We start from the raw sequence: 11,635 nt of genomic DNA on the forward strand, positions 1-11,635 counted from the left end.
AGACACTGTGAGCATCAGAGGCCTCAGGCACTGTGAGCATCAGAGGCCTCAGGCACTGTGAGCATCAGTCTGGTCACTGTTTGGTTGTGGTTGGGTCTCAGGTGGTACAAAGAAGGACCCTAGGAACGTCAGTTACAAAATGCGGATGTGACTGCACCACACATTTACTAGGTTCTTTTCTAGGTTCTTAGTTATCTTTACACTGAAGTCCCAGCACTTGGTGTTAAGCACTCTGCTGCCAGCTCCAGCCTCATATTCTCTGGGTTCCCTTGCTCTTTTGTGTTCCAAATGCTCTCACTATGAGGCGCTGCGCCACTGCATGTATTACCCCCTGGCAATGGGTAAGAGATCAGAACTAAGTCAAGACAACCTTCCCTCTGCCCCGCCCTTTTTATTCTAGTGACAGGCACTTACTATGTGGACCCAGACTGGCCTCAAACTCAGAATCCTGCTTCTACCTTAGTGGTACTGGGATTGTGGGCTCTTCTACCCAAATGTTGTTCCTTCCCTCCTAAACTTGTCCCTAGTATTTCCTTACAGTAAAATAACCTTCCTCTGTCAGCCACAAGCAACATAGTCTTTCAACTTTTGTTACTTCTTCTGAGATACTATGTAGCCTTGGTTGGCCCGAGTTCACTACCTAGACCAGGCTGATCTTGAACTCACTGAGATCAGCTCACATCTGCCCCCACAAGCCTTGGGATGAAGGGTGTGCATCACCATGCACGGCCTCTGGTCAGCACCTTTGTCCCCTGTCACAAAGCTCCCTTCCTAGCACTGCTTCTGTTAGAATGTTTAAATATCCGGGGCTGGTCTCATCTGAAACACAGCAAGCACCCCATCCCTAGCAGGCTCACAGGTAGGAATTCAATGTTTGAAGGGTGAACCAGGAGGGGCAGGCCAGGTGTCTATGGGGAGCTGGCACAGGCTGGCAGTGGCTGGAGTGTGTGGCGAACCTGCCAAGGTCTGTACAGCCTAGTCAGTTTCACCACCGCAAACCCAGTCATGAGCTTTAAAGACAGAAAACCAAAGAGAGGCCATCTTCCCTACACATGAGTCTCCCACAATCCAGATCTGGCCGACTGCTTCTGAACAGTTTCCTGTGATTTACTTTTGGCGATAGATTTATTTTCCAACAATGGCTGCAGGTATTTCCGGTCCCACTGGAGTACTCTGCTCTGGAAATGGGTCCTCAGCCCTCCCTCGGCCAAGCTGACATGGCTCTAAGCAGAATTGAGTGGATTCTTCAAGTGTCACTCAAATGGCAAATCACAAAATACTCAGAGATGATTGGTTGTCTTAAGCGGCCATGTGCCAGGATGGCTTGTTACAGCGTGTTCATCTATTCTTGCCCCGACCAAGTGTTTTTCCTGGCATGTGACTCTTAGTGTTAAAACTGTGACAGGCCCCGCTGGCTGGAATGGTTTGTTCATGGTTCTTCTCCAGTGTATGCTGACCTTGTGAGTTCTGTTCTCCATCTCTATGCCTAGACCTTTGTCTCTTCTCCTGAGAAAGAATGAACACATACAGAATATACAGTGGGTGTGCATCACCATGCATGTCTTTTGGCAGACTGGGCCCTTCCTCCATATTCTAGAGATGGGAGCCCTCCTGGTTCTGTTTTCTAGGATTCCCTTCCACTTGCCAGCTCCTTCATGAGGTAAAACTTTCTGCCTTGTGGTCTGGGTATTTTCCCAAGGCCCTTAAGTCCCAGCTCTCTCTCTTCATCTCTCTGTCTCTCTGTCTCTCTCTGGGCCTGGAGAGATGGTTCAGTGGCTGCTCTTCTAGAGAACCCAGGTTCAATTCCCAGGACCCTCATGGTGGCTCACAACTACCTATAACTCCAGTTCCAAGGGATCCAACACCCTCTTTTGTCCTCACCCATGTGGTGCACAGATATACAGGCAGGCAAAACACTCAAATGTGTAAAAATCAGACAAAAATAAATTTAAAGAAATTAAAAATTATTTGTTTACATGGGTATACATGTGTGTGGCATACACACCCCATTGCGTATTTGTGGAGGTCAGAGCATAACTTCCATGGTCTGGTTCTCTCCTTCTACCATGTAGGACCCGGGGATTGAACTCAGGTCATCAGGCTTGGAAGCGGGTGCCTTTACCCACTGGACCATCTGGCCTGCCTCTTAGTTCAATTATCTCTGGCCCTCTGATTTAGCTGTTTGCCAATGTTCTTCCCACACTCAAACAAGGAATGAGACTACTGTTCTTGGTCACATACACGTCTGAGACAAGCCCTCTAGAACAGGTTGACCTCAGACTCAGATCTGCCTGTCCCTGCCTCCTGAGTGCTGGGAACAAAGACTTCCACCACCACTGCCCAGCTTAAAGAAGACTGTTTCAATGTGATATCAGTAGTTTTCCTCGTTCATGGTTGCTGTTTGCACCTTCATTTTCCTGCCAGCCTCAGTAGAGAGAGCTTGAGCCCCATCTTATCGGTCTCGTGGTGACAGGCCCCAGGCCCAGTGCCAACCCTTTCTGGACCATGTGTCTCTATATATACTCATTGTGCTACTTCACTACACTAAGGACATTAATCTAGCCTATGGGATTCTGAAGGAAGGAAACTAGTTTCAGGAAGAATGGGAACAGTAGAGTGCTTGCCTAGTGTATGCCTGAGCAGGGACTGAGCCTAGCACTGAGGAAGAAAAAAACATTCACGTGCTGGCAAACCTTATTTTGAAGTGCTGGGGGATAGGACCCAGGGCCTTTTGCACATTAGTCCAGGGCTCTACCATTGAGCTACACCTTTAGTCTGACAATCTTGAAAATATAAGCTGAAGGAAAAAAAAAAACAACCCCCCCCCCCAAAAAACCAAACACTACCCCCTAAAACTACTCTACAGTTCCCTGTGGACACAGTGGGTTTTAGAGTTTGTGTCAGTGTCATGGGTGATCTTCTCTGGTCCTGAACTGTCCTTGTCTGGTGTACCATGAAGCATGGTGGTTCTCCTTCACTGAGCTGTACACGTCCCTTGTAGAATCCCTTGTGTTCTGTAGGTGTGGGTGCTCAGAGAGGGAGGAGGGCCCCACCAGAGATGGAACAGCGCTGGGAATCTGGAGCATGCGGCCTTTTGCCCTGGCCTTGGGAGGCCCAGGGTTCTTTGAGGGGTCATGCTCGCCTGAAGTATGTTCTCAATGTGTGGCCTGAGCCAAAACAACAGGATGAAGCCTCAAAGGTCAGCCCCAGCGTGGCTGTTACTCTCATACCAGACTTTCGTCTTGAAACTGACAGGCACCCTCACGCCTGCAGCTCCTCTGCCTTTTCAGATGAAGTGGGTGTGGAAAGCTCAGCTCTGGCCGATGAGCAGCTCCCGGAGACGCATCGGAGTTCACCCATAGCATCTGTAATGAGGATGGACTAAACATTGTTGGAGTTTCCCACAATGCCTCTTTCCACATTGAGTTTCTCTGAGTACCAACCAGGGTCCTTAACATTTTAATTAGTGCAGTGAACTGCCAAGTCCCAAGGGAATCCCTCCCAGTGATACTTGGGAACATGGGGCGAGCTCATGTGTAGGTTAAGGATGTCGGAAGAGAATAGAGATTATAGGGAACAGTCTACCTTTCCTTACAAGACCTTGTTTTGCATCCCCGAAATCTCAGCTGCAGCTATTACAATGAGGCCCTGTAGTCGAGAGAGCTGCCCTTTTATCACCACTTAAAATCTAATTAATCCATATTGAAGCACAAAGATTTCTGTTGTACGTTAGGGTGAGGGGTCATAGAGACCTCTTTGTTCATCTTCGGACTTATACTCGTCAAGCGTTGGGGATATAATTTTACCAGGCAAATTGGAAGGCAGCAGATCAAATCCTTATCGGAGAGCCTAACTCATAGTTTTTAACAGAGCCCTTCACCCTTTACATGAAACACTATATTCAAGAAGAACAAAAACGTATTTCAGAGAGGCCAGAGAGTTAATGAGCAAAGCTTATACTCTGGCAGCATAGACTCAAGATCATTACACCACTGTCCGCCACAAGGGATAGCAGATCCTATAGAGTGGCCGAGTTGTAATATCTGTCCCAATGGCTTTCATCTTCAGAACAGCCATGCAATCGGTAGGGCTTTCTCTGTCATTGCTGGGATGGGTTCTAGCCATCATTGCCACGTATCTGCCACACTGGAAGAACCTCAACCTGGAACTGAACGAGATGGAAAACTGGACCATGGGGCTCTGGAAATCCTGCGTCATCCAGGAGGAAGTCGGGAGGCAATGCAAGGACTTTGACTCCTTCCTGGCCTTGCCAGCAGAGCTGCAGATCTCCAGGATCTTGATGTCCCTGTCCAATGGGCTGGGGCTGCTGGGCTTGCTGGCCTCTGGCTGTGGCCTGGACTGCTTGAGGCTTGGAGAGACACAGAAGGGTCTGAAGAGGAGGCTGCTCATCCTGGGAGGGATCCTGCTCTGGACCTCGGGTGTCATGGTCCTGGTGCCTGTCTCCTGGGTGGCCCACGTGACGGTGCAGGAGTTCTGGGATGAGACCATGCCTGAGATTGTGCCCAGGTGGGAGTTTGGGGAGGCCCTGTTCCTGGGCTGGTTTGCTGGCTTCTGCCTGGTGTTTGGAGGGTGTGTGCTTCACTGTGTAGCCTGCTCAAGCTCAGCTCCTCCAGCCTCGGGCCACTATGCAGTGGCAGGACCTGGAGACCACGGTTCATACCTGGAAAATGGAATTGCACAGCCTAAAGTGTAAGCCACGGTCAGGACCGAGTCGTGTCCTTAATTAGTTGATTACAAAAAATGGTCTCTGTTCTGTTGTTATGTAACTAAATTGTACGGCTTACATTTTCTTCATTCAATAACTTTTTAATATTTTTTTCTATACTAGAGGTTCACTTTTCAAATCTGAATGAAAAGAAGTCTATAAGGAATTTATTATGACAAACATTACATAGCTATGTGAAAAAAAAAGAAAAAAGAGACCTGTCATTGATTTGGTTATTTAAACCTGTGTATACTGGGGGTTCCAATATCATCAATCTAGTGCTGTGAAGTTCACTTTGTGGGAAAGCTGTGTTGCTGTCGTGACTGGAAAGAATAATTACCCTCCACTTCCTAAAGAAAATAATGACAATCTGCACTCCTAAGTATGAGAAGAGCCACAGGCTAAGCCTGTCCCCAAATGTCATCTCCATTGTGGGTCTGCTCTTTAAACAAAAGCATTTTGTGTTTAGATATTCCCAGGAACCTGGTGAACCGCAGAAGGCTTGTAGGAGGTTGGATGATTCTGGATGGGCCACCAGAACACCAGGATCCTCCACTAAGTAGTTAATCTCCGCTCTCATCTATTTCCTCAAAAGCTTCAAATTTAAAAAGGAAAAAACAAAGACAAAAATCATTTTTAATTTTTTTTTTTTTTGCTATCTAGATTCTGCCCATGTATTTGTCAAAATGAAAGCGTCTATGTCCAGTTAAGAAGGACAGATGTGGGACTGTGTGCAATAAGGAGGACAGACGTGGGGCTGTGCCCAGTTAAGAAGGACAGACATGGGACTGTGTGCAGTTAAGGACAGATGTGGGGCTGTGTGCAGTTAAGGACAGATGTGGGGCTGTGTGCAGTTAAGGACAGATGTGGGGTGTGCCCAATTAAGAAGGACAGATGTGGGGTGTGCCCAGTTAAGAAGGACAGACGAGCTGTATCATGTAGTGGTGAGCAGTCTAGGAAGCATATTTCAGTAAAGAAGCATGGAGCAATAATTTCCTCCCAAATACACAAAGCGGGACAAATGATTCCGGCTTATGCACGTGAGTGAGCTTAACACAGGCGTGGAGAGGGGAGGCCTGGCCTGTCCAGCACTGTTTCTCGTGCTCTGTAGTAAATGTAGCCAAAGAGACTTTTCCAAACAGGCCTGATTTCAAGTCTAGAGGGATTTCTGATAAGATTGATTTATTTGGTTAAGAAATACTTCTCTCTGAACCTCTTTTTCCCCAACGACGGTAACACCCAGCATTATCATAACACACACACACTGAAATGCGAGAGCTATTTAACTAATGACTATCTGACAGGTGCAATTAGCAGAGCACAATGCGGGAGGAGTTGAACCCAGACCTTCAATTAAACATTTTTTACATTCAGACTTAATTCTCTGACTTGCTAGGAACGCTGGGAACGTGAAAGCCAGGTAAACCTTCACAAAGAGAGGATTAGTGCTGCCTGACCCGAGACGCTCACAGACAAAGTGCTCTGCACAAAACTGAGCCCACAGGACACAAACACTGCCCGGGGCCACTCCTTAGCATGGCTGGTTAATAGCAGCGTTTCCCTGCCCGCTTCGGAAACCTTTTCCACATGGACTCAAACAATAGATCTGGCAAGCGTCCTCCTATACACACAATGCAAAACTATGTCTGAGCTCCTCAAGTGAGAAGTGTCACATTTTTTTTTTTACAGCAAGTGTGGGGCAGGAGTTGGGCTGGCTCAGGCTCACAGACCGCTCTAATGGGCTTAGTCTTCCGAACAGCAACGCAGTCGGCTACACTTCTGCTCTCCCTGTTGGGATGGGTTTTATCCTGCCTTACAAACTACTTGCCACACTGGAAGAACCTCAACCTGGAACTGAACGAGATGGAAAACTGGACCATGGGGCTCTGGAAATCCTGCGTCATCCAGGAGGAAGTCGGGAGGCAATGCAAGGACTTTGACTCCTTCCTGGCCTTGCCAGCAGAGCTGCAGATCTCCAGGATCTTGATGTCCCTGTCCAATGGGCTGGGGCTGCTGGGCTTGCTGGCCTCTGGCTGTGGCCTGGACTGCTTGAGGCTTGGAGAGACACAGAAGGGTCTGAAGAGGAGGCTGCTCATCCTGGGAGGGATCCTGCTCTGGACCTCGGGTGTCATGGTCCTGGTGCCTGTCTCCTGGGTGGCCCACGTGACGGTGCAGGAGTTCTGGGATGAGACCATGCCTGAGATTGTGCCCAGGTGGGAGTTTGGGGAGGCCCTGTTCCTGGGCTGGTTTGCTGGCTTCTGCCTGGTGTTTGGAGGGTGTGTGCTTCACTGTGTAGCCTGCTCAAGCCCAGCTCCTCCAGCCTCGGGCCACTATGCAGTGGCAGGACTTGGAGACGGGCAGCGGCATCTGGAGCTGAAACCGGCCAATCCAGAAATCTAAGCCCGAGGGGTCAGTGCCATCTCTGATCTCACTCAGCTGGACTTGGCAGGCTCTCCTGCTATAATCACCCTACTGACTGTGCTTTCGGCTTTCTGAAATGCACACTTCCCTCCTGTGGCTCTTACCCTCTTCAGATACAAGTCCTTTCTACAACTGAGTGAAGCGTTTCTGCTTTCTCCATGGAGGCCAAGTGAGTTAGGACCTATTGATGGAGTCTGTCTTTACTGAGCATAAGCTAGGCTGTGACTGTGCACCCACAGGGCACCAGTAAATAAAACATTATCTGAGCACTGCTGTATTGAGAGCAATCATTTGGGAAACAGATGTGACCACGGATCACGTACTTTCCAGTGTCTAAGATAACTTAGGAAGCTAAGGTCTCAGTGGATGCTTGTTTAAAATATGTGACAATTGATGACAATTAAAAAAAAAATCCTCGCAGACTCAGAGGTAAGAGGGGACACCTCTTTTTCAAAGGCCTTTCTACATCAGACACATTTATCTATGCCTCCGAACAGAGCAGGCCATCTCAGGGGCAGAGTTCTGTCACATAAAAGCCCTCTTGTCTGTGCCCTGTGTTGAATAGTGCAATGTCCTGCCTGCCTTGGCTCGGCGGCGGCAGAGGGCAGGACTGGTGCCTGTGGGCACAGTGCCCCCTGGGCCGGCTGCCTTCTCTTGGAGCACACTGTCAGTTTGGGTGGTTTAACAGAGGACCACATACTGCCAGTCCTCGTTTCTCTTGAGCAACGAAAACATCCCATCTCATTTAGGGATACAGCCTAAGCAAAAATTATTCACAACAAATTCCTGGTTTGAGGAATTCTTCATGGAACGTTTTATATTTGCTTGATACATGGTTCAAGTAGATTCTTGTACATGTGCCAATCAGGGAAGTTAACTGAACAGTAAGCAACATTAAAATACAGTATTAGGAAATATGTATTCTTTGTTTTTTAAAAAAAAAAAACACTAAATTTTTCCATCCACAGATACACAACAAGTGTAGCAGTGGGAGTTGATCTGGGTGATATATTCGCACACTTTTACAAACAGGACAAATGAAAACAGAAACATATTCAGAATTTAACCTGATTAAATATTCAGTTCAGTCCTGAGCTTCTCATATTTAATACAATATAAATACATAGCAAAAAAGAGTTTAAATGTATTTAATTTGTATGGTACAGAGACTCAGCTAAACGTTGTTCATTTGGCAAGTTAATATTCTTTTTGTACCTGTAACACTTGAGTCTGATAGACAAAATTGTAATATACTGATAATCCAAACTTGAGAGCTAAATATTAAACTCTTTTTACCCTGTGCAGAATAAATTCTAAGTTTAAAAATATTTTTTAATAATATTAAAATTTTTATTCATCCATATGGTTTTGTGATCAAGTTAGTAATTTTTTTTTTTAATCATTTGGGTCAATACAAATGTGACAGACCTACAAAAAGCTGCCTGTAAGTTCACAACACTATTGCTGACTTTTAGTGTGGAGAAAGGGTTCTATCAGAACGAACAGTTTCTCTCCTGTTAGAAACGAGCATGTTTTATAAAATAAAACCACAGTCCCTCAGTCACAACTCTCAACTACCAGCCTGAGGCGCACTTTATTCTTTAATACTCGTAGTCTGATACTTTTTGTATTACAAAAAGTTAGCGATAAATCTGATGAAGATCACATAGTTGTAAATACTTCAATATAGCCTCTTGTAAGCCCAACATTTAAGATGGCCAGAACCAAACTATATATTAAACAGAACATAAATAAGACCGTAAATAAATAAATGGAGAAAACAAAATCGTACGGTACAACTACACACAATTCTATGAACATTTTCACTGGTCAAGCTATGCTGCTGAAGCCAGCTGACCTGCATTTAGAGCTATATTAAATCGACCTCTGCTGCTCCATTTGACCCTGCGGGAAGGATGGACGGAGGGCATGCCCCTTCCTCTGGTCGCCCACAGGGTACTGGGCAGCATGGGAGGTCTGTGCTCAGCCCGATGCCAGGCTTCTCTTAGTTCCAAGTTGTGTCCTGTCCAGTTATATCTTCTGAGAAGTTGGATAGAAGCTGTGGAACATTTAGGGGGAAATGATTACACTTTAGGTGCAGTCACTAGATAAATGAAATTCTGGCTGAGTATTAACTTTGATTCTGATAAAAATGAACTAAAATATACATAGATTCAAGAAAATAAAAATCCTTACTAGTGGGGATTCCAGCAGAACATAACTTTTTTTTAAACAGATTTTTTTCTTGCCTTTCTTCTATTAATTCCTATAAAATTATTTTGCATTAAAAAAATAAAAATAATTTAGCTTGCTATATAAGATGGCTCACCAAAACACGGCTGCTTCCAGTAATGACAGAGTATGTGAGTGTGGTTTAAATTACCTAAAAAAAGTATTTATTTTAACACGTTTATGCTGGTTAAGCTAAACTGAGTCTTTTTTTTTTTTCTTTAAATTTAAAGGATTGCCCGGGGTCTGGTAAGTTAAAACCTAGCCTGGAGAATATGGGACTTTGACCAATTTCTATGTCATGCTTGCCTGTCCATCCAGAATGTGTGTGTGTGTATGTATATATATATATGTATTTATATATTTATATATATGTATACATATATATGTGTATATATATATATATATATATATAAATATATATATAAAATGATTCAATCCACACTGAGTCCTCAGCCACATCCTTTGTTTCTGCATCCAACTACTTCTTATGCATCCCTGACAGAATCTCTCAAAGATGACAGCTACAAAATAATTTCTGGTGAGTGTAGAAACCTGATGTTTGGCAAGTTTGATCTTATCATGATGTGCCCTGTCCTCAGCTCTCCTCTAAGGGATATGGGCGTGTCCCCTCTGCACTTCCTGCACTATCATCAGAGGCCAGGGCCACCAGGTCTCCTTGCCAGGCCAGAGGCCGACATGAAGCCCTGCAGATTCAGACAGATAGAAGCAGCGGCCAGGCAGGCTTTGCTGAGTTTCCTCAGTGTTTTTGAAAGCTGCCTCTCCCGCCCCGCCCCGCCCCGCCCCGCCCCGCCCCGCCCCGCCCCGCCCCGCCCCGCCCCGCCCCGTCCCTTCTCCGCCTCTGTCCGCAGCTCTTTACAGCAGGAGTATACCTCTGCTTCTCATATTCCAGCCCTCAGCTTTTATATGCTTGTTTTCTCTAGACAAGTTTAAGAGGGCAGAAAGAAATGGCTTTGCAGAAACAAGGTGGTCAGATGTGAGCGACGGAAGCAACTGGGCAGGTGTTCCGGGTGGGCTCAGAGATGCTCGCTTGAGTTCCTGTGGATGGAGGGGTGGTCTAGTTCAGGGGCAGACACTGGGCACGTGCCCCCTGTGCTCCATCCTGCAGTGAAGCCCAGTGGTAACACATGCACTGCACAACACTTGTGGACCAGATTACCCCAGGTTTGTTATGTGATTTTTTTTCTTCTCAAAGCATGTAAGAGTTACATTCAAAGTACTTTACAAATTAACCTGATGAAACCGGGGTGAAACAGAGCTCTTCAAGAGTTGAAAGTTACATTACAGGAAACACGAACCCACCCCCAACAAAAAATAAAAAAAACCAAAAATAGCAAACATTCAGTCTTTGACCCTCCCTTGGAAAGTGAGCAGTTGGGAAGCCTGTTAAGCCATAGGATCACACGTCGTCAGCCGGCAGGGACGGGATGCTGATCTTTGCTCGAGTAAAGTAGGCGATCTTCTCCCTGAGGGAGAGGGAGAAGATCACTTAAATATGAACCTGGAAATTCTGAGAGGCCCAAGGCTGTCTTCAAAGCCTCATACACCACACTTGAACTCACAAGAGCCTTCAGTTTGAACCATTTCTCTTTTTCCAGCTGTTTTTTTATTTCGTGTATATGATGGAGTGGAGGTCAGAGAATAACTTGTGGGGTCAGTCTGCTCCTTCCTCCAGGTGCACCCTGGGCATTGGGTTCAGATCCCTGGGCGGGCGAGGCAACAGGCAACAAAGGCCCCTTCCCTCTGAACCGTTGCCCCAGGCTGAGGCTTCCTGGCTTTAAAGCTGGTAGCACATTACAGCCCCTCTGGCTGTAAATCCTCTATAGACAAAGCTAGTAAGTTCCCCTCAGAGGTTCCAACTGAAAAGTGTTTGTAATCCAGCAAAGGTAGATCTTAGGCTATGATCGGGGGTTTCTAAGCCAGGGTAGGAGAAGATTCAACAGGGCCAAAATCCTGACCTGAAATTCCCAGAGACCTGGTGGAATCCATGCTAACAGGAAGCTTAACTCCCAGGAAGGCAGAGAGGGGCACTAAGAGGAGCCGGCATCACGTAGTGTGATGGGTAGAGGCACTGCCCATGCTTTCCTAGGTGTGATGTGGAGAGGCACTGCCCATGCTTTCCTAGGTGTGATGTGGAGAGGCACTGCCCATGCTTTCCTATGTGTGATGGGGAGAGGCACTGCCCATGCTTTCCTAGGTGTGATGTGGAGAGGCACTGCCCATGCTTTCCTAGGTGTG

At 46.4% G+C, this 11,635-nt stretch overlaps 3 protein-coding genes across 4 annotated transcripts in view; 2 read left to right on the plus strand and 1 right to left on the minus strand.

The window, feature by feature from the left end:
- The first annotated feature begins 4,051 nt into the window (after nt 1-4,051).
- LOC116069260 (claudin-22-like) lies at nt 4,052-4,714 on the plus strand. Its single transcript, XM_031339764.1, has one exon. It carries the CDS (start codon nt 4,052-4,054, stop codon nt 4,712-4,714), a length of 663 nt encoding a protein of 220 aa, XP_031195624.1.
- Nucleotides 4,715-6,245: 1,531 nt separating this feature from the next.
- Cldn22 (claudin 22) lies at nt 6,246-7,416 on the plus strand. Its single transcript, XM_031339763.1, has one exon. It carries the CDS (start codon nt 6,464-6,466, stop codon nt 7,124-7,126), a length of 663 nt encoding a protein of 220 aa, XP_031195623.1. The 5' UTR covers nt 6,246-6,463; the 3' UTR covers nt 7,127-7,416.
- Nucleotides 7,417-7,937: 521 nt separating this feature from the next.
- Nucleotides 7,938-11,635, minus strand: part of Wwc2 (WW and C2 domain containing 2) — a 172,253-nt gene continuing 168,555 nt past the window's right edge. Inside the window, exons 23-24 of one of the 2 annotated variants that reach the window (XR_004109943.1) lie at nt 10,270-10,863; nt 7,938-9,206 (exon numbers count right to left, since the gene is read on the minus strand). Coding sequence is in view for 1 of the 2 variants with exons in the window: in XM_031339762.1 (XP_031195622.1) it covers nt 10,797-10,863 (67 nt within the window). In the remaining variant the exon portion in view is untranslated. Of the gene's footprint in view, nt 10,864-11,635 lie in introns of both variants that reach the window. The other variant, XM_031339762.1, reaches the window with a different exon arrangement.

Source organism: Mastomys coucha, unplaced genomic scaffold (genome assembly GCF_008632895.1).
Source record: "Mastomys coucha isolate ucsf_1 unplaced genomic scaffold, UCSF_Mcou_1 pScaffold22, whole genome shotgun sequence".
Taxonomy (NCBI): Eukaryota; Metazoa; Chordata; class Mammalia; order Rodentia; family Muridae; genus Mastomys; species Mastomys coucha.

Bases quoted from the DNA above. Each gene is read 5' to 3' on its own strand.
- LOC116069260 (XM_031339764.1), top strand. From the start codon at position 4,052: ATGGCTTTCATCTTCAGAACAGCCATGCAATCGGTAGGGCTTTCTCTG.
- Cldn22 (XM_031339763.1), top strand. From the start codon at position 6,464: ATGGGCTTAGTCTTCCGAACAGCAACGCAGTCGGCTACACTTCTGCTC.